This window comes from Sturnus vulgaris, chromosome 10 (assembly GCF_052056855.1).
Source record: "Sturnus vulgaris isolate bStuVul1 chromosome 10, bStuVul1.hap1, whole genome shotgun sequence".
NCBI lineage: Eukaryota > Metazoa > Chordata > Aves > Passeriformes > Sturnidae > Sturnus > Sturnus vulgaris.
In genome coordinates this window covers 11310546-11333066 of record NC_142252.1, presented here as the reverse complement: position 1 = coordinate 11333066, position 22521 = coordinate 11310546, and the positions used below count along the sequence as shown (strand labels likewise).

Here is a 22521-nt window from a genome sequence, read left to right as displayed (position 1 = left end):
TACTGCAGTAGCTTCCTTCTCACTATTGTGCTGTTTGCTGTGTGCAGCTGATGGCATTTTCTGAAGATTAGGCAAAGCCAGTCCAAACAAATGAAAGATGGGAGAATACAACAAAACAAAAATAAGTATGTATGTTTTACTTGTCATTTGGTTCTGTTTTGCTGCCTGCTCAGAACATACTGTGCACATCATGAGGATAAGCTACTCATATTCTTTTGATTGGTTAAGAGATCAGTGCTCCAGCAGGTCAGAGCTTTTGAATTATTAAAACATTCCTCATGATTGTAAATAAACTAACTCTTTAGTCTTGCATTATTTATGGCAATCTTCAAACAGGGAAAAAAGCTTATCTGTAGGATCCAAAAATGTAGTGATGTCCTTCTTATCCTTCAAAATTTTGGATATGGGTATAGTTATCTTTAACACCATGAAATGGCAATATTGAAAAGAAAGTGAAATTTCAGAGGTCATAAGAGAGGTTGTCAGATCAACAGGTAGCAACTTTGGGAGAAAGTCTTCATGGCACCAAGCACTGACACTGGGACAAGTCCTGCCCTCACTTAATTTCACCTTTCCAAACAATTGATTTCTACCTTTTCTGCAGAAAAAGAGGTTCCAGTCCTTATAGTTTGCTTTCCTCCAGCCCATTGAGGTATTTATTAGGTATGTGGATAGCCATACAATGAACTGATAATTTGGCTTCAAGTGATAGGCTATGGGCACTTATTGCAGAGTGTGTCCCACAGGATGACAGGTGGGTCCTTATTCCTCAACTGTGCCCTTAGGGGAGTAGCAGTGGAGAGGACAGGGAAGACAAAGTATGAGGAACACCAAGGGGAAAAAAAACAAACATAGAAAGACAAAAACAGGAAGTTTTACAGTAACTACAAAGTGCTGAACAGGCACAAATTGAACACAGCCTGATAGAAAGTTCTATTTAAAGCAGAGAACAAATGAAAGAGTGGGTGCCTTTTTTTCTTTATTTTTTTTTGCATAGGTTCTGTAGGAAAATTCAGTTTTAGGCTGAATACTTCCAGCTAAGAAAAAAAAGCAACCATACTGTCCATTTAAAAACTTCAATAACTGAGGTGCATTTTTTTATTATCAAAGCAATGGTTCAACAATAAGTATAGCTATATTTAATTTTAAAACCTTTCTACAAAGTAAAAAAAAAACAACAAAAGCATTTCAAACAATGCAGAATTAATTCAACATTATTTCACAAAGTATACATATATATATCTCAAGGCATTTAGCTTCAAAGTATTTAAAGACTCAAATTGTTTTGAGACCAAACTGAAAAAATCACTCACAAACAACGAGGAAGAATACAGACTTACCTGTTCATTCATTCCTTGGTTTTCCAAGTCTCAGAGAGCAAGTTTCACTACACATTGTAGCTGGGTTTGATAACAAGACCACAAATAGTAAACTCAATTCCTGATTTCTGTTCACCAGGGAGACAGGTGGAAATGAGAGTTTCCTAAACAGGAGCACACTCGGGAATAGTGTGGGAGATGATCTACACCAGCACTGATGAGAGCAAAGCCACGTGCCTGGGATCAGAGCAGTGACCTCTTAGTGCTGGGGAGCACACAACGAGCCAATAAAACCAAAGTGCCTGCAGCCACCTCCTGCAAGGCCAGATATCCTTAAACACCCCAGCCATGAGGTACCAAATTCCCCATGTAAGGCGTCAGCCATGGCCCTTCACAGTGCAGCAATAGTCCAGAGCTACACAGTGCAAACTGAGTGCAAATATCCAAATTCCTCATTCTCCCCAGAGCTCAGGTATCAGGCTCACATAGAGGTACCACCACTCAGCTCTGAGAAAGAGGCTACAACACTCTTGCAAGTAGGCAGCCAGAATTAAACTCCAACAAAAAAACCCAAACCAGCAGCAAGCCAAGCTGTGCCTTTTATATGGGAAGTTAATTACCAAATTTAAATTGAAATTGTTCTCAGCTGAGTAACTGTGACCCCCTAGGTGGAGGTGAGGCTGGTTGCAGATGTACCAGCCTTCAACATTGTGCTCCATGGGATCAGTTGGTCAGGCTGGAAGGAAAACATGAAAAGGCTGAATGACAGGAGAGCCATTGTGGTGCTGATATAAAATGGCTTTGGGTTGCAGTGCTTAGAGGTTTTCCAGCAGGTTTTGAGGGGACAGGTTTTGGCAGGTGTGCAGAGGGAAAGCTGACCCATAGTAGCTCTTTGCAGCCCTTCTGAGCCTCCCATTCAGTGTGTCTGGAGTGAGGCACACTCAGTTCAGGATTCAGCCTTGGTGGAGGTGTCCAGTGATGAACACTATGATTCCACCTTATAAATCCAGTATGCCTCTTGTGTGAAATAATTCCCTTCTGCTGGTGTGCTCTGAGTATCCCTATTTGTCACAGGCAGGAACTGGTGCCAGAAACAGGTCCCAGAAAGAGGAATCTCTGAACCTCAATAAAACAGAGTATTTCATTGTCTTCCTGATTACAACATTCATAATGAAGAAGGGTTGTTGGGACTCAGAAGACAGTACCACAAATGTGGGAAAATCACAATTAAGGCAGAAACTGACATTTTGTAGTGGTGAGGTGAAGAGAGGAACTTCATTCTTGAAACAAGGAAATTTGAAAGAAAATCTTAAATATTTGAAAAAATCAATTAATGACTAAAAGCTGCATCCCTGAGTGCTATTACTACAGAAAGCTCTTAACAGCTAACTAGATGAAATCCTGGGGAAAGAATATTCCTGTTCAGCTCAGAAGTTTGGCACACTGACTTAAAAATCCCTCCAATGGTCACATCTATGATTAACAATTTTATCCTGCTTCCACTGAAGAACCTGGAAAACCTGCATTGCCTTCAGTTGAAACATGACTGAGCTGTAGTTAGAGTGAGATTTTGCTGCAAGATCTGACTTCAAAGGACAGTTGAGACTTTTTAAAGAAATCTGTAACATTAGTGACACCCTTTTCTGTTTCAATGCTGGATTTAAATAAATATGCTTAAAACACTTTTTGAATAATCTTTTTCTGCCAATGTCCTTGCACGGGCCTTGCTGAATGTCTACAACATATTTCTGTTACCTGAGCAGATTAAGTAATACTTGGTAATAGAAGTGTATCAAAGGTTGTAGTTTGAAAAATTGAATCATAATGACAAAAATGGTAAAGGAAAATCTGTAAGTTTTCTGCTCCTGAGAATGAAAAATATCAAGTCCTATTCAAGCATCAAATTAATTTGAATTTTTAATGTATTTGAAATTGAATTTAAAAATTAAATATGTGATTCTTCTAGAGGAAACCTAATAAAAGTAAGCTGAAATCTCTGACAGTTTTAACTAATGAATGGTTTCCTGGTTTCTGACTCATGATTTTGGACATCTGGACTGACCACTGCAGAAGTTGTATTTCAGAGTTGCACATGCAGTGCTTGCTTCCCTTTACATGTACATAGTTTCCCCTAACATTTTGAGGAATTCTGTCTTTTAGTACAGCTAGATTTATTATCTGATTTGTTGCAGAAATGCTGTGTAACTTAAGAAAGAGGTCTTTGGATTTTCTACAGCTTATTGAAATCCTCTATCATTTACAGAAAGTAACCATACTAAACAGTAGATTCTAAACAAGTACAAATACATGCACACAACAAAACAGGCAATCCAGCTGTTACTCAGCTTCACTCCCAGAAGCTACAAACGCCTCACAGCATGCCAGGAATGTGCAGTTCTGAGGGTCTCTGTTAGGAGAAGATGTGGCAATAACAAGGATTCTCGAGGTCCTTGTGATCACTTGTACCCCCTTCTGATTATGGGATCCAACTGTAACATCATATTTTGCAGATGCTTCTCTGATATCTCATGTAATTTAATTTCTTTCTTATCTTTCAATAGTAAGTATATCTATCTAGATGTTTATGTGTCTTCCACCAATATTTCATCTGAGCATTTTTAGCATTTTATGAATGTGTTAATAATTAGTAACTGTAAAGGTGTTCATTCTGTGCATGGGACTTAAAGCATACAGGACATAAAAGAAGCATGGAAATTAAATTTGAAACCAAATCGAAGTTTCTGAGGGTGGAAATAATCTCAGTAATGTTATCTAGCTAAATATTATCTCTCCTATAGTAAACATGCAGCCTCCCACAGGAGCCAACAGAAAGAGCCATACTGTCCAGAGAATGGCTGCAGAAGTACATTTTCCTTTCTGTAAAATGTAAAGGGAAACAAAATATCTGTCTTGGGTAAGAGCCCTAAATTGTAGTCTTATTATTCCTTCCCTTCTTCCGGATTTTCTTTTTCCATGTTTATACAGTCTCAAAAATGCAGTCTTCTACAGAAAGGAGTATGTATCTGAGGTTGTGTCAGAGTTTTGTTCTCACAAATGAAGTGTAAAATACCCAACAGCACAGCTGATTTTTATTTGCTCATGATCTTTATATGCTCATGTTCAGCACATGAGTTGTGCAGACATCTCCCTGCTCTAAATAACTATTGAAAATGCAGTAGATGACAAACTCGGTTAATTATTATGCCAGCAACTGGATAACAAAAACCAACAAACCAACATCTGCATTCTAATGAAATGACCATATTGGAAGAATATTTTGTGGTCATCCATGAAGTTTTGAGAGAGGTTCTGTAAATGTAGAAACACTTAGAAGGTGTTCTAGCTTTGGCAGTGCTAATTTTTCTCTAAATGTATGGCATCGAATACTTAAAAGAACTTGAATATCTTTAATTTTTCTTTTTTTTCGTTACTCTCCAGGCCTTGTAATGGGATTAATTATACGATATGTGACAAAATCATCAGATGTTGAAAGTGGGACTGTTTATGAATGTGAAAAGCTGAAATCTGGGCCATCCACTCTGCTTATTAATATAACTAATCAGGTCTACGAATATCAATACAAAAGAGAGATCAGCCACCACAATGTCAATGGTCACCAGGGCAATGCAATGCTTCAAAAGGTAAAACCTATCTTATTTTTGCTCTAAACTAAGATATTGTAACATATTTTTTTTCTTTTCATGCTTGAGAGAGGAAAACAAGCTTCAAGTTAAAAGGAGACAGAGAGTCTATTGTGAATTTAGGGTGGGCAAGGGAGGTGAGGAAAAAGAACAGTAAAGGAAAGGAAGTGTGGTGGAACCCTGACCATCATTTAGCTCCAAGCTGACTGTGCACTCAAGGAATGGCCTGAGCTGTTTCAAATGACAGTCCCAGCTCCTGCAGACACTGAGTTCACTGCAGACACAGCTGTTAACTTGGATTTATTGCCACTAAACCTTTATAAACGCCACTGATATCTTTATTTTTCCTATGCCTTCAAAGTTCCTTGCTCTGCAGGATAATGCAAGGGGAGGTTACCCCTTAACACGGGATAACACAGGAAACTGCAAAGTCTAAACATTTTACAAAACTCAAACTTGTAAATATGCAACTGATGCACACTTAAATTCATCACAGCATTCTCATCATTCTTCCACTCCTGCAGTGGTCCTCAGGAGGGACCTCACTCCCATGGGGAGAGAGCATTGGGGCAATTCATGCTGGATGCAGAAAGGGAAGTGTGGGAGAAAATTTGCAGTCTTTCACAATGTCATGGTCTTTTCTTTTTTCTAGTATATAACAAAATATTTTAATTTGTTAATGTAGTCTTTCCCTGCCCATGTAATATTTGCTTCTTATAATGTTCACTTCTTTTTAAAATGGCACCCATTTGAAGAACACTGGAGTTCAGAGGCACTTTTTAAAACCTGGATTTTTTGCTCAAAGACATTGTATATTCACATTAAGCTCCTAAGCCCTTATCAATGGCTTTTTACAATAATGCAATGTATTATTTTGCTTTTTTCCAAGTATTATTGTTTGTCTAGCACAGTAATGCATGATCCTGTGTATTATAGAAGTTATCGTTAGGAAAGCTTTTAAGTTATGTTTAGAATGTAGACTGGAGAGCTCAGCAGAATTAGGATTTAACCATCTGCTCAAATTTCTTGCTGATGCAGCACCATTGTGTGCCTTTCTGCTGTTACTGCCAGACTTGCCCTTCTCAGAAAGAACCAGACTGTCAAGGACCATTAGAGTTGTGGTGGGTGGAGACAGGAAAACACTGTGGCAGTCAGACTAATCAGGTTTTGCTGAATCTCCATCCTTTTTCCTGCTCGTTGGTTGCAGTTGCAGCTTTGTCTTAGTCAAAGTGTTTAGTTTCCAGGGCATATGTACTAATCCATTACATTTGATCATCTTCATCAGACCTGGCACTGAAGCTGACTTAGGAGAAAGGAGGAGCAATGACTTGCACAGAAATTTCTCTTGCCCTTACAGGAAACTGCCTGATCATGATTCCATAGTCTCACTTTGCTGGAAAACTCTTGAAAGTCTCAGCTGTGAATTGTAGTTCCTCTAAATTATTAGAGAGACCTCAGTCTGCCTGAATTTTCACTTGTTTTTCCTTTAAAATTACCTGGCAGATGCCCTCTTGAAAAGAAAATAAATGAAAAAGGAAAGGAGGATGAATTTAGCTGTATTTAGGAGACAATAACAATGCCTGGCAGCCTTCCTGGCTGGCAAAAGCACTAATGTAAAAAACAGAAAGCATGATCACACCACGCTCTGGGTTTTGTACTACTGTAATTCAATTCCCTTTTGACTGCACTAAAAGCATTTGCTTATTGCCTTTTATCAGAGAGAATAGATTGTGCCATGACTTACAAACGTATTCTTCAGAACATGATTTTGAATAATAAAACAATGCAGTCAGGATTTCTGATGCCCACGGAAAAAATATTTTAACATATCTGCTGAATGAATTCCAAAATTAACATTTGAGAATGTTAACTCATAAATGAAGAAAATCCTTTTTCCATCAGGTTTTCAAAGATGATGCCAGCACAGTTAAGGTTGCTGGCAGGCTATTTAGCTAGATTTTTTTAGCTTTATAACTCAAAGTGAGCAGCATGGAAAAAAGTCTCAGCTCTCACTTCCTGTTTATTGAATCAAGCTGTCTGTTAGTAAGACAGCAGAAGTAATTTTGTAGCAGGTCTTACTCTTTTGAAGGAAAATAGTCTAGAATACTGTAGCCTTAAAGTATCACTTCATCTGAACAAAGGAGCTGCAATCCTTTGCACTAATTGCCTACTCTCTCTTAAAATAATATAATATCATAATATAATATAATATAATATAATATAATATAATATAATATAATATAATATAATATAATATAATATAATATAATATAATATAATATAATATAATATAATATAATGTAATGTAATGTAATGTAATGTAATGTAATATAATATAATATAATATAATATAATATAATATAATATAATATAATATAATATAATATAATATAATATAATATAATATAATATAATATAATATAATATAATATAATATAATATAATATAATATAACCCACTGACAGAACACAAAGCAGTACACTGGCTTATTTAAGTTGATTTTTTTTGTCTTCAGCAATGCTGTAATTTTAAAGAGAATTCTATTCCACTGAAAGCTATTTGTAATGAATTGCAAGGGCTGAGCAATGTCCTTGGTCTTCCTCTGTGCCAGAAGTTGAAGGCCAATATGATCAATGCACTTCCTCATTCTAAAATCCTCTCTTTTAATGGATGTTTTATAAATCATTTCCTTCAAAGGAAATGTTACATTGGTTTTGGTGGTATAGGCCTTTTATCACCCTTCTGTACATGCAGAATTGAGGCACAACACTGCTGATGTGTCTTTCCTGAAAGTGAGCAGGAGATCCATGTCTGATCCAGGAGTTATGTCAAGTTGGATGTCTGGTAGGGCAGCTGTTGTCACAGGTAAAGCTGTTTTATGTGTTCCCTGTAATGTAGCACCTGATTGATTTCCTTCTTGAAGGAATACTTTTCGAATAGTAATCTGCATCTACAAGCTGTAAGGAACTACACATTTATACTCGCAAAAAACCAACTCAGAATAATCCTGCAAACAGTGGAGGTGAGCCTGAGATCAGTCCTGATATGAAGATAAAATTTTAAACTGTAATATCAAATTAAATGCTACTTTATTTGTCCTTACCCTCTCTTTTGTCCTTCCTAGCAGATGACCTTTGATCCTTCCATCTTCTTCAACATTTTGCTGCCACCCATTATATTTCATGCTGGATATAGTTTGAAGAAGGTATGTGTTCTTTTCCTTACGTGACAAAAGGGACTGAGTGTGGCTGCTGTTCTGTAGACCCAACAGGCCAGAGGCCAGAGGACAGAGGCCAGAGGACAGAGGACAGAGTCAGCTAACAATTTTATTGCCTGCGAAGGACTTGGCAGGAATGGATTAAAATGAATGATTCAGGGCCCTCATTCTGCTCTCCTTCTGTCCCTGTGCACAGATCTGGGTGTGCAGTTTATAACACTTAGGGCTCCCTGTTTTCAGAGACCACTTTGAATGCTGTGAGGTGCAGGCAAGAGCAGCCTGTGTTTCATATCCTGCCTGATTAGGACTTTGTTCAAGGGACAAGGCTATGATGCCATTTGCATCGGGTACTTCTAATGTGAACTTCTGCTATGACCCTGAAACATTTGGGCAGATACATAAAAAAGAGGGAACTTTGATGGCATTCCACCACGGGAAAAAATTTAAACACTTTTAAGTTGTATTTTCCAAAATAACTGAAGTAGCCAATATTGCTCCATCTCCTATATGTGTTGTAACAAATGGCACTTCTAGATATGTTTCTATTTGGTCTGAATGCTTTTTTATTTACTATATAACAAAGAACTTTCTTTCAAACTTTCCTCCCCAGAGACATTTTTTTCGTAACTTAGGATCAATTTTAGCCTACGCCTTTTTGGGAACTGCCATCTCCTGCATTGTCATAGGGTAAGTGAGTGCCTTCTGCCATTATCACATGCTTGGTGTTTCTTTCAATTAAAAACTAAACTGTAAAAAGAATTGCAGACCCTGCATGGTCAATATACTTAGCAACTGGCGTATCAGATATAGTAATTCCTCCTCAAGGAATGCTGAGATGGAAAAGGCAAAACCCATGGATAGCCAAGAACTGTCCCAGCCATTGAGAAAATTTTGTCCTTCATTTTTGGTCTGTGATTGGTGTAAGCATGAACACAGCTTTAACTATCTGTCCTGAGAAATAAGACCATTCTCTCAATTGAAATTCCATGCTTCTAACTGGAATTTCTTCTAGAAAGGGGCAGATCTCTAACAGTAAAGGAAGGACTTTGAATCTCAGAGGCGGTAGGAATAGATACCTCCTGGCATGTATGTAAAATAACTGGAGTCATTTCAAAGGCTAAGTGAAATTTGTAGTTGAAGATCACATGAAAAGCCTCACTCTGGAGCTATGTGTGAATTGAGCCTGGGTGTGACTAAACGACTTCTACAGAAAAAGAGGAAGGAAAAAAGCAGAGTGGCAAAATATCCTATTTTATTTCCAGACCTGCTTAGGGAAAAATTTCTAGTTCTGTGTCAAAATTTGCCTAACCAAAGAAAATATTTGCTACTCAAAAATGGCTTATATATTTCCAGGCTGACATGGTGTGAAAATTCTGTTTGTCTGCGTGATTAACTCACTCAAAATTAAACAAAACATTTCAAAATCCTTTTGGACCTTAAAATTTCAGGTTTTTAATAATATTTATGAATATCACTCAGACTCTCACATTCTGGGAAAATTCCTGATGGAGTTGGAAACAAATGAGCAGAGCTGGACTCTGCAGTGAGAGGGTCTTTGTGCCTGCTCCCAGTTTAGCCTGAGCATCACTGACACCCTCTGGCATTTCTGTGCTGGGCACTTGCAGAGACAGCTGAGCTACCTCAGTCTGGGGAGGGGATGGAGCAGTGCTGCATGGAAGTGAGTCTGGCTGACAGGCCTTGATCTTGCTGGTATTGTGCAGAGTGAAATTGGCAAAAAGTCACAAAACTCTCTGGTGTTCAGGCTTTAGACTAGGGAGCACAATATAATTTGTAGGCCTTATTTGAGGGCCTGGGCTGTAGAATTCTGAAATGTAGCATTTAATCTCTGTATGATATGGAAAGGTATGTGGAAAAACCTCGGGTATTTTGAGGGTGCTTGAATTTAAAACTGGTTAAGGTTCTGTACCTATTGACAGCAGTGTCAAATTATAGAAGCAGTTAATTTTTTAATGTGTCTTTCCCTTTCTTTATAGTAAAGATGTATGTACTGCATCACGGTATAAAGTCCTTACTGGCATTATTATGTGATGGAACTTTCTCCCTTAATGTCATTTTAATAATAGTAAAATACATTAATTACTTATAACTTTGAGTTCAATGATTTTAAAGCTATTCTTTATGGATATGTCATCATATCTATCTTGATATCCTAGATTCTTAATAATCAAGCTTAGTAAGCATAATGCACCAGAGGCACTGTGGTATTAAAAGTTCTGCACGCCATGGTGGCTCCAAGTGCCAGGAAAATTTAGACTCCATAATCAAAGTATGATTGTCTTCTGTGCTGAAATACAAAGGAGTATAAACTCTCAATGTGGTGGTTTCATCTTCATGTAAAAAAAAAATCCACTGAACATCTCTGGGCTCAGAAAAAAGGATGCCTTCAGTTTCAGACCCAAATCTGTAACTACAGGAGGCATTGTGCCATGTGTCCCATTTATTGGAGAAGAAAAGTTTAATCTCACTTTTCTTTCTGAAATTTTGCTTTCCTCTAGAAATGGCACCTCCTCACTTCTTGAAGTTCACAGCTTGGACAGTTACATCACTCATATTTTTCCCCTGTCTTTATCTGTATTAACATACCTACGACCCTTGATCTTGTTTATTTTCATACCCATCTATGGCAGAGAGCACCCCTAAGACTGAAATTATAAACTCAGTAAAAAATCTACATCCAAACAACAGTTTGAGCCAAATGGCAGCACATTTCTGAGGTAACAGTGGTTCTGGATTTCAGTAGGACTCTTCCTTTACTTCCTCTCTCTTGTCTCATCTTTTGAACATAAACCAAAGCCAATGGATCTGTGAGACTGCAGGAAAGCATTAGGGCTGTCCAGCCCAGTAATGCTTTTAAATATGCATTTGGTTTATGACTCTGACATTGCCCCTTTTAAATGGAAGATGATAAAGCAGCTCTGATAAGTTTAAAATAAACATAATATATTGAATTTAGCCTTTATTCCAAATACTTTCATTCCTGCAATTTTATATGTATCCATGTGATTTTATCTCAAACAGAATAAATGCAGATAAAATCTGCTACAAAAAGTTCCTACTAGGAACAATTACTACTAGGAATTCAAAGTTCAAGCCCAAAGTCAGGGATAAAGATCCAAAGGAAACCTTAAGGTAGGGAGTAGTGAGCACTGGGCCTTGCACTGTGTTCTTGTACAAACCCACAGCCCCCAGTGGAATCACTGCAGAGAAGACAGTAATATATTCAGAGCAGGGCTTGTGTGAATGTGAAGCATGCTTGCATAATGTACATGTCAGGATAAGAAGGAGATAATGACTGCATGAAGAAGAAAGATGATACAAAAACTTCAATGAAGGGAATGAAAAGTAAGTCCTAAAACAAAAATATGTCCTAAGAGAGAAAGAGTGAAGGACTAGCTGCTGTTACAAAAGAAAGGGCAGAACTCTGTGGTACTTCTAGGCTTCATTGCTGTAGACAAATAGTTTGTGCACAGGTATGATTAAACATGTGCTTCGTTCCCATTATGTGAGCACAACACACACATATGCAGCACCTCGATATCCACAGGCTCAAGCCCTGTGTGTCTGCAGCCTCTCCCTGGGGCTGTGCTGCTGCCGCCTGAGTTACAGAGCTCTGTGTGAGCCCTCCCTGAAGTGCCAGGGCACAGCCTGTAACAAAGAAGGACCAGACCTCTCTTTGTCAACCAGAAACAGCTGGGAAATATCATTAATAAAGAACAGAAACATCATTTGGATTTGCTGCAAACTCTTAGAGTGCTAAAACGTTGCCATGGAACACAGGGATACAATGGTGCCTGTCTGCTCTTTGTGAGTCTTTGCTTTTGTGTGAAAGGCCTCAAGAAAGAGGAGCTGTGTGGAATTTGAGTGAAAAGGCTATAATCAGATATTCCCACTGAGGGTGGGGGAAGGAGGAGTAGGAGAGATTGGTTTTTTTAGTGAAGATTGTGCCAAAACGTACTTGCTTTCAGCTAAGTACTGCTCTAAGGAATGCCTGCCTATATTAGCTGTAAGACTGTCCTCAGCCACTCAATGCACATGAAAGATATAAAGCTTTCCCAGCAGAGCAAAATTATGCCCTTCACACCAAATCTGACTAGCAAGGCTCCATGCAGAGAGATCCCATGAGGGAAAGGGGAAATTCTCCCTCTCAAGCCCTATTGACTGCAGAATTGCTGAAGTGGTCCCCTTCATGGTGAACAGTCTGCTCACTCCGGGTCTGCATGACATAGGATCATATAAGATCCAATCTTTCAACAGATCTTTTCTCTGTCAGTGGCGCCAGCTTCCCATCTTCTGAAGAGTAGTGTGGAATAATCAGTGAGACAGCTCTTTCTTCCTGAGAAAAAGCACACAGGCCAAGTGTCTTTGAGGCTCAGCCTCATACAGGGCAGACAGTCTTTTGCTGTAGGAGACTTCTTGAATTTCATAGACTCAGAGAATAACCTCGGTTGGAAGCAACGTGTGAACATCTGCAGTCATCCAGAACTCCGGGATACCTGTTCCAGTCTTAACCACCCTCACTACAAAGAGTGTCTTTCTGTTTATCCAGTTGGAATTTCCCTTGCTTCACTTGTAACTTTTGCCTCCCATGCTTTCCCTATGCAGCCTTCAGAAGGTGGCTTCACCCTCTGTGCCCACCTGAAAACAGCACTTAGCTCCACTGCCATCTACATGAGAGAGATCAGCTTCTGTCTCTTCTCATACACCACAGCCCTTGAATTATCTTGGTGGTTCTCTGCTGAGCTGTGTCCTCCCTGTGTTCCCTGTACTGGAGTCCAAACTGAAACACTTTTCCACATGTCACCTCCCAGGTGCCAGCAAAAGACAATGATTTCTCTTGGTTGCTCACTGTGCTTCCATGAACACAATGTGGTTTGCATTCATAGCTGCTCTTGTGAAGTCCCACTCTGGTTTGTGCTCCATTTGCTATCCTCCAGGGGTTTTCTGCACACATTTGTGTAGCCAGCCATGCCTCTGTGGGACTGCTGCATAGGGCTGCTCTACTTTTCCACAGGTACCTCACTATTAGCTGTGTATTGTGGCCACTGTAAGCTGAAGCACCACTGAGCTGATGTTACTCAGTGAGTGCAGTGCTGGGCTGCTGAAGTATTAAATTAACATCTGCCCCTTGCCTTTTTTTATTTTTTGCATCTTAGGAAGAAGCGGGGAAAAGGACCTAATGTTAACTTCTGCAAGGAATAGGGTTCTCTTCTCTTAGATTCTATTTTTAATAAACTGTGCTGGGGTACATCTTCCAGAATTTATATCTGTCATAGATATTTTCTATTTTGGTAATGGAAGAGTGCTTAAGTATTTGGAAAAATTTTGACACTGCGGTAACAACCTATCAGAGCAACATATTGAGTGGCAGAGGGTGTAGAACTATTTGCATTTTTCCCCTTCTTGAAATCCTTTTGACTTCTTTGATGAGCATTCTCAGTGGCAGCCAAGGCCAAAATGCCTATGCACGAGAGCACTGACATCATTAAGCTGGTCTTATCTGTGATTTTTTATTTGGTTTCACTTGGGTTCTCGCGAATTGCAATGCCAAAACCACATTTTCGATATTTAGAATGCAGCATGTTTGCAGTCACTTACTCATATTTTTCCAGCCTGTCTACTACATTTGGCAATGCCTGATTTTTCTGGAATTTAAACCTCTGTGAGTGTTCAACTCAAATAACAAATGCATTTACAGAAAATGTAGGCCAAGTTTCATCTGTCTTTGTGGCTTTTTAGTGAGAATTTTGCTTGAATAAAGCCGAGATAAAAAATGGGGTTTGGACCAGAAAAAGTAGAGTAATTGTAGTTTTGAGCAAGTGAAGTTACAAAATGCAAATAACTGATAAGAGTTAGGAAAAATCATTCCGGGATGATCCCTGTTTTAAAAGGAAGGATGTTGGTGTTTTTATTAGCTGCTCAGTTTGTACAACCTTCTCTGGCTGGGGAAACAGGACTTCTCCATATTTCAGCAGGAGCCACAGGTGGTTAGTTTGGCTCAATTCATTCCAGTACATCTGTGAGCACATGGATGCTGGATTTACAATAATCATGTCAGATCACTTCATGGCAATCAGTGCTCAAAATTCAACTTCTAAATAAAAAATCCTCATAAGATCAAAGTATTTCTTTTGTGCATCTGTGTTTAACTGCAGTGACTAACAGTTTGGACAAAGTCTCTTCTGACATTTAAATTCAAGTGAGGAGCATGTCATCATACTTGATTCTCACAGGCAGAGAATCCTTTCCTTTGCCATTCCTCACCATTCTAAATGAATATTCAAATGCTGCTCACATATGATTGCTAAATGCTGATACTATAATACAACATGATATTTATAATGAATAGAATAGAATAGACTAGAATAGAATAGAATAGGACATATACTTTCTAAATTCTTTCTTTTAAAAACTGAATATTAAATGGTTTTACTTGAAAACCAGATAAATTTTTTTGTTTCTGTACATAGACATATACACATATAAGTAAATTTTTTTCAAAGAGAAAAAGAAAGGAGTATCAAGAATATCAAATACTAATCCATATATTTTTGTTTATCATGGGATTAGATTATTTGTGATCATAATTTTATAAGAAAGTAGACATTCTCCATTCAAATATCTTTGGCATCAAGATTCTACCACCACATTTTTCTTCACTCTGAACTGTACTGTTAGGGCAGCCCCTCTTTGTGCCTCCTAAAGGAGGATAGCTTGGGCTGAATTAATAACTCATTAATTATTAATTAATAAATAATTAATGAATCAATTATTGCTCAAATGCAGCAGTAGCAAGAAAGGGTCAACTTTCCTTTGCACAGTTTACCAGGGTAAGATGCATCCTGACAGAACAGTCCAGTCAGAGATTTAGTCCTGTCATTGTTATACCTATCCAAACATTATTTTAAAAGTGAGGAGACACCTACCCAAAAGCTTCAGCAGGCAGTAGTTGTGGTTACAGAGCTCTGCAAGACTGGGGATATTTTTTTTTATTTTCATAAGTATTTTGTTAGTTTGGCAAAGGCAAAGGGGAGTTTAGTGAGGTTATGGGTGTGTTTATTACTTTCTGCTGGAAGCTTAATGGAATATACAAATGAGCTCTGCTGATAGGGAACAGTACTGAGTTTATAATCTGGCTGTTCTTTCTCACTGGAGGGCTATGGATAGACTTTACAGCTTGGAAATTAAACACTTGTAGCTATGTGCTCCAGCAGAGCAAAGCCAAATGTTTTTTGGCTTGAATTTACTGTGAGGTGCTGAGGGATCCTTCTGGATTTTGGAACTGTTTCTGCAAGGGAAAATGGGGCCAGGTTAAGGGTAACAAAAAACAAAATCTTCTCTGTTACAGAGCTCTTCCTAAACTAAGCAAATACCTTTACGAGGATTATCTGTTGCTGCACTGCCTAAGCTCTTGCCTTCCAGGTGATAACTTTTGTATTAATTTAGGCTTAATTCATGTACAAGTAATATTTTTTCATAATTATAATACTGTTTTGTACTGCATGTTCCCATCAAATGACACATAAAAACCCCCCAGGTCCATCTTTCCTCCACATACCACTTGTAAATAGCAAATGCTTTACCTCCCCACAAGCAAGAATAAAAGCTTTCTTTTTGGTACAAACAGAAACCGGTGAGGGGAAGTGTTAAAGTATCTTAGTGCTGTAGAAATTAACTGAGGGAGAAAGAGGGAAAAAGTCTATATAGACCACTTTCCATCCTCAGTGATAAAACCCCCTGAACATCAGATGTCTGACTTCAATAATTTCTAACAACCTTTTGAAGCCAGATATTCAGCCTATGAGTGGAAATAAAGACCGAACTAGTAAGAAAACATTCACTGAATGTAGTGTAACTGTTGTAAGAGCACAATGCCTGTGCTGGTACCTCTTTTTGAGGTTTTGGCTGCTTCCATGTCCCATCTTGGCGTGAACGCAGGCATTTTCTTTCAGTCATGAGACAGTATTGCCCTAGTTTTGCATTGACTTGAGGAAACAGAGATGATTTAGCTGAAAAATCAAGCTAAGTCTCTCAAGATTTCTCCAAAGGCAGATGAACACTGAGCCCCAGCAGGAAAAGAACTGGTGTTTAGTTATTAGTGTGCAGCTCAGTTGCCCAAAGCAGTAACTTTGACTCTTTGGTCAGTCCAAATCTGAGGTAATTCCATTGCATCTGTGGAGTTGCCACCTTTAACTCAGAGCTGCAGCTGCAAGGGGTAGTTGCTGCTTCTCACTTTTGTTCAAAGGTGTGTGGTGAATCCAAAATGGGTTTGTAAAGTGTAAGTTTAGAGAAGCTTGAAAATGCACACCCACTGTGATACCTGGGTTAGGGAATTCTGCACAGAGAGTAAAGAGGGAAGAGGTTTCCTCCATAGCCGTAACTCAGAGGGTTCTGGCAGGACTACAAGTTATATATAAAGTATTTTTAAAAGCGCCTCCTATTTGTATGATGTGTGAAATTATGGATAAGAAGCATGATTAAATCAGGACACTGATATAAAATAGTGTTTCCCAGACCACTGACACCCACACAGTGGAAACTTCTTGTAAGAGTATTTTGATGCCTTCAAGTATGTGTTGCTGCAAGTTCAGCCAGAATTTGTAGCTATTTCGCAATAAGCATCTGACATTGTTTACTGCAGCAGAGCTGATCATGCAGAAAACAGTTTTTCTTCTCACAAACAGATGTGCCAAACAGCAGGATGTAATTATTTGTAGTGTCCAGACAAATCCCTTAGCACACTAAGGAAAGAAATGTATGATAGGGAACGCCAAAGGTGTGGGGCTGCAGAGACAAACAGAACCTGGAATCATAGGAGATTCATCTAAAATAAAAAGGATATTTAATTTGGTATTTGCGACCCAGCAGGTTCTTCAGGAATCCATCAAAAAATTTAAATCGTGCACATTTGTGACATTTGTTGCAAAACAGGCTAAACACTCAAGTCCAGATATTTCCCAAGAAGAAACCCTATCCTGGAAGGAAGATTTTGTTTGTGTGGGTTTTGTTTGGTTTTGCGGGTTTTTTTATGAAATGTTTTCCCAATTGCCTTGAAAGTCAAAGTTTTAACTGCAGGGATGAATACTCTTGAGTAGAACTCCTCATGTCTTCTTCCCTGATATTCATGCATCCTTTAGGAATTAACACACAATGTGGCTTCCAAAGATTGCCAGTCCCCTATTTCTCTGGCTATAGATCATCCATCCACCTGTGCAAAAAAAGCTTCCTTGGCTGCAGCATCATTTGCAGTCTCAAGTTTCTAAGTCTGCTCTTGCACTCTCCACAATGACTTTCAGGAAGAACATCTTTACAGAGCTGGTGAAATGGAAAATATGCATCTCCTATGGCCCCTTATCCTGAAATCCACTGCCTTTCTCAGTACATCCTCTCTTTCCAGAACAATTTCAGGCTACAGAGGAGATGAAAGCAGAGGGAGGTGTATTGACTCTGACGTGTTAGTTCATTTTCCACTTCTTACAGATATTTTTCCGTACTGCATGAGAAACCTGCACACCAATCCTATAACTGGGGGAGTCATCTCCAGCTCAGGCTGTGCATTGCTCCAGGCCATAAATACTTGTATGGCTTTGCTAGGTAGTAAGCCAGGCCACGTTTGCTTCCGAGTCAAAATAGGCAACAGCGTGACCTCTATGAGGAGCACGTGGACTTGTGAATTGGTTGCAAAGTGCATCGAGCTGCCTGAAGGTGAAAGGTGCAAAAGAAATTTAAAACAGAGGATGAAAAGCCTATTCCACTACAGTAGCAGGGAGCTACGTGCAACCTGCTGTCTAATCAAACTGAAACATTTAGATCAAATGCTGAGCAACACTGGGGAGTGTACAGGCAGCAAGTAACTCATTGGAGCAGGAAGAGAGTGGGTGACTGAGTTCTCCTGCCTATTACCCTGAAAAATTCATAATATGCCAGCTCAAAGGATTCTTTGTTCTCCCACCCACCACCATTTTACATACCCTGCTTTGAGCAGTTGATCAAGTGATGCTCTTGTATCTGACAAGTCTTTTACAGAGCACCACTGGTGTTGGCCTGAAATGTTCTGTAAACACACCTGTTTTCATGATGGCCCTGGGACAGATGCTGCATTCATTGAAGACAGAAGCTACAAAAGCTGGTCTGGTCAGGTATCCAGATCCTACTCAGTGAGAGGCAGATGACATTTAAATAGTACACAGAGCTTTTCTTCTGATCATTAAGATGACAATAAATCATATAAGATGTGTCTCTAGTCTTGGCTTTCCTTAAAATACTGATTGTCTAAGAACTCAGTTACATTTGACTCCATTTTCCATACATTTGACAATGATGATAAATTACAGCAAGTTCAGTGGATGGCCACCAAGATGGACAGGGGCTGGGACATTTGCCCTATAAAGAAGAAGCTGAAGAAACTGAGCTCACTTGGCCTAAGTAAGAGGAGCTTTGAGGGGAGATTACCAAGAAAGAAAAGCCAGGCTCTTCACAGAAGTACATGGTGAGAGGAGAAAATTAACAGATACAAACTGTATTTTAAAAAGGTCTGATTTGATATAAGCAAAAACTTTTTCTTCATGAGGACACTCAAGCATCAGAAGTTGTCCAGAGATGCTGGATGTGTAATCTCCATCCTTGGAGGTTTTCACAACCTAAGTGGCTAAAACCCCAACTACTCTGGTTTGAGCTCAGAGCTGACCCTATTTTGAGTGGGAATTTTGACTAGAGACATCCTCTGGTCCCTTCTAACATAAGTTAGTCTAAATTCTACTTTGCTGTAAATAACAAACCTTACAGCAGAACATATGCTGCCCCTAGTCCATCTCTTTCAGCCTTTTTCTACTTTAAATTTTCTGCCTAACTTTTTCCTGATTCAGTTATCTTGGTCTCCATCACCCCATAACCAACAGTTATCTTGCAGGATATTTGTCTTTCTCCTCACCTTCTGTTGAAATATGGAATCTGCAATAAAAAGGTCTTTCTGAAGAAAGTTAGGATTATTTCACTTCCTTCTGAAGCAAAGACTTTATGAAGATGGCTCTTAAAATGCTAATAAGCCTTGATTCTTAGTCAGCTCCATACCTTAGAAAGGAAAAAAGTCACTTTCCTTTCTGTAATACACTTATTGGGCACTTCCTTGCTCTTTGCAACACCACCTCTCCCCAGCTAACCACTCTCTAGCTGAAGCTTAGCAGCAACCAAAATTGAAATGTGAAAAGACCACAATTGCCACTCCTTTTTGACCTCTCCATTACTGAGAGCTTAGGTGCTTTTATCTCTGATATGGTTTTTATGGGCACTTCGCAAATTTTGAGCAGGATGATGTCACTGGTAAAAAAAATAAAAACACTTGATCTGCAAAAAGACAATGACGAAGAACAAAACCTCTGCAACAAGAATTTAAGGTCACATACAGGCACAGTGACTGACCCAAAGACTGCACCAGCAATGCCTTTTCATAGCCTTGTTGATGTATGAGAGAGTTGCTATTCTTCAGACTTAAAATGAAAAAACAAATTTTTTTTTTAATTGCTCACTTTCATTTCTTCCATCCTTACTACTCACTCATTGATGAAAACACGAAAGATTTTATTTTCTCATGAATAGGAATTATTTTTGGAGTTCTGTTTGCCTATTTTATTGAACCCAAGTGGAACTGCACATGAAAACATTAAGTGTGTTCCCTGTGAATCATCTCCTTGTATTTGATTTTGGGAGGGGAAAGAGTGAGAGTTTGCACCACCTCAATGAAGAATAAGTATCATAAAATGAAAGTAAGAAAGAGGGGGGCCTATCTGAAGTTGTTCTCTCTAGCAAATCATGTCATGTGGTTTATGCAGGTGCCCTCTGTTGTTCATCAGGATGTGAATACTGTGAATACTGTGAATACTGAAACTGGTTTCAGTTTCTGCCCTGTGAATAACGTTCAGAGTGAGATTGCTCTTCACCACTCTTTTGTCACACTCAACAAATAATTTAGGATGGAATTGACCTTTAAGTCCAATCCCCTGACAAAAACAAGGTTTACTTCAAAAGCTGGAGCAGATAATGTGGAGCCTGCCTGGTTATATGGTCACATTTTGAGTGTACCTTGGCGTCCATCTCTGAAGAGCAGCATTAGCATCCAAGTGCAGCTGGGTTTCAAACCAGTGGTCATTATTTTCTGAGCCCAGTGGGAGGGAGGCTGTGCCACCTTCCAGGGCTTTCCAACACAGGCGACTTAACCAGCTCTCAGTAATCTTCCCATGAAAGTTACCTTGCCTGGCCCATACAGAAATCCATGGTTTGTGCTAAAGCATAACACAATACCTGTCTAACCTGCCTGCTACTCACACCTCACTCAAAGATGTTAAAATAGCTTTAAGCTGGCCTTCATTTCTAGGAAGCAGAATATTGATCTCGCTCTAGATGTGGAAACACGGACTTGCTGACAGGTTACAGGGTGTGACTGTTCAGCGGTGTCAGCTGGGACACAGCTGGGACACAGCTGGGACACAGCTGGGACACAGCTCAGCCCCCTGCCCTGCCCTGGGCTGTGCTACTCCGTTTGCAGCACAGCCACCACTATCTGAAAAGCACCTTTGTGCTGTCACCACTCAGATGGCTCAAACATTCAGCTATCACGAAGGGAGAACAGGCTCAGAGAGGCTGGCACCAGCGAGCACTGCCGGAGCCAGAAGCCTTATCGATGTAGTTGGGATGCTCAGGATCCGCCTTCCTGCCCTAATCCCATTTCGGCACCTTTCCAAAACACCCTCAGCTGCGGCCAAAGGATCGTTGGTGTCTGACCTCCCATCAGACCGGGCCAAGAGCCTCGCTTCTGGTTTGGTTCAGGTCCTGCATGGTCCCATTCTGTGCTGGGCTCAGTTCAAGGCACAGCACGCCTGGCTGGGGCTGCGCAGTTTTGACTCTTTCCGCCGTCACACCCGAGCCATCGGCGTTGCTTCCCGTCCCAGAGAGGGGAGAAAACACTCGTCCCGACTACTTCCAAAATACAAACACAAGACGAGAGAAGGAGCAGGCCGAGCGATTCCCGGCAGCGGCCGGTGCCGCAGCGCTCACGGAGCAGAGCCCCGGGACAGCGCGGCCGGGCCCCGCCGTGCCCGCAGCGAGCACCGGGTGGCGCCCGCGCTCCGCCCGCGCCGCCGGCCGGGCCCTCACGGCGGCACAGCCGGGCCGGGCCTGGGCCCTGCGGGGAGCGGGCGGGCAAACAGCGCTGAGCCTTCGCGGGCCATCAAACAGCTCTGCCCCATCGCGGGCCATCAAACAGCGCTGCCCCATCGCGGGCCATCAAACAGCTCTGCCCCATCGCGGACAATCAAACAGCTCTGCCCCATCGCGGGCCATCAAACAGCTCTGCCCCATCGCGGGCCATCAAACAGCGCTGCCCCATCGCGGGCCATCAAACAGCTCTGCCCCATCGCGGACAATCAAACAGCTCTGCCCCATCGCGGGCCATCAAACAGCTCTGCCCCATCGCGGGCAATCAAACAGCGCTGAGCCTTCGCGGGCCATCAAACAGCTCTGCCCCATCGCGGGCCATCAAACAGCGCTGCCCCATCGCGGGCCATCAAACAGCTCTGCCCCATCGCGGACAATCAAACAGCGCTGCCCCATCGCTGGCAAAACCTCATTCCACCCCCAGGGTTCTGCTCAGGCCTGCTCCATGCTGGCCCTGGGGGCCACATGGGGGGCCCAGTCTGGGACAGCCAGATCCAGGATATGCTCCCGTTCCAGATCAGGAGGAGCCAGCGCCAGCTCTCTTGTTTTTCCTGTGACAGAGCATCTTCCAAAGCCGGCAGCAGCCGGGACTCTCACTTCTCTTTTCTCGGACTTTGAGCACGGGTTATACTGGGGTTACTACAAGTTACTAAACAAGCATCATCCTGTACTTGTCAGTTTTCAAACACTAATCTACCCAGGGGTTCTGAATAATACAATAAATGAAACTATGCTGATGAACAATTACTAGAAAACTAGGGATATCTTGGGGATACAACAGAGTTTCTTAGCTAAAATTGTTGTCCAGTCTGCAAAAATATCGGAATGCTAATAATCGGTCTGATTTCCAAAAGTTTTCGTGTAGTTTTCTAAGTAGGGACTTAGTTACTGGAGTTGTGAGACAACGATTTAAGGACATCACTAACAAAGTTACGCAATTTGTAAGACTGGAAGTGACTCAGAAGCCTGCAGGAGTTGTTACAATGCCCTCCCAGTAAAAGTAATAGATTGCAAAACCCATTACAGTTGCAACCTCTCACTGGCAAATTGCAGCCTCATTAGTAATCTTGGCAAGTTGATGGGGGTTTTACATTACTGATCCTCTTGTTAGCCCCTC

The 22521-nt window shown here is 40.5% G+C and overlaps 1 protein-coding gene across 3 annotated transcripts in view; it reads left to right on the top strand.

The window, feature by feature from the left end:
- The window catches only part of SLC9A9 (solute carrier family 9 member A9), a 174901-nt gene that overhangs the window by 1154 nt on the left and 151226 nt on the right, over positions 1-22521 (top strand). For 2 of the 3 annotated variants that reach the window (XM_014877880.2, XM_088170805.1), the window contains exons 2-4: positions 4758-4960; positions 8085-8165; positions 8788-8864. In XM_014877880.2, coding sequence (XP_014733366.2) covers positions 4758-4960; positions 8085-8165; positions 8788-8864 — 361 coding nt within the window. The remainder of the gene's footprint in view (positions 1-4757; positions 4961-8084; positions 8166-8787; positions 8865-22521) is intronic. The other variant, XM_014877882.2, reaches the window with a different exon arrangement.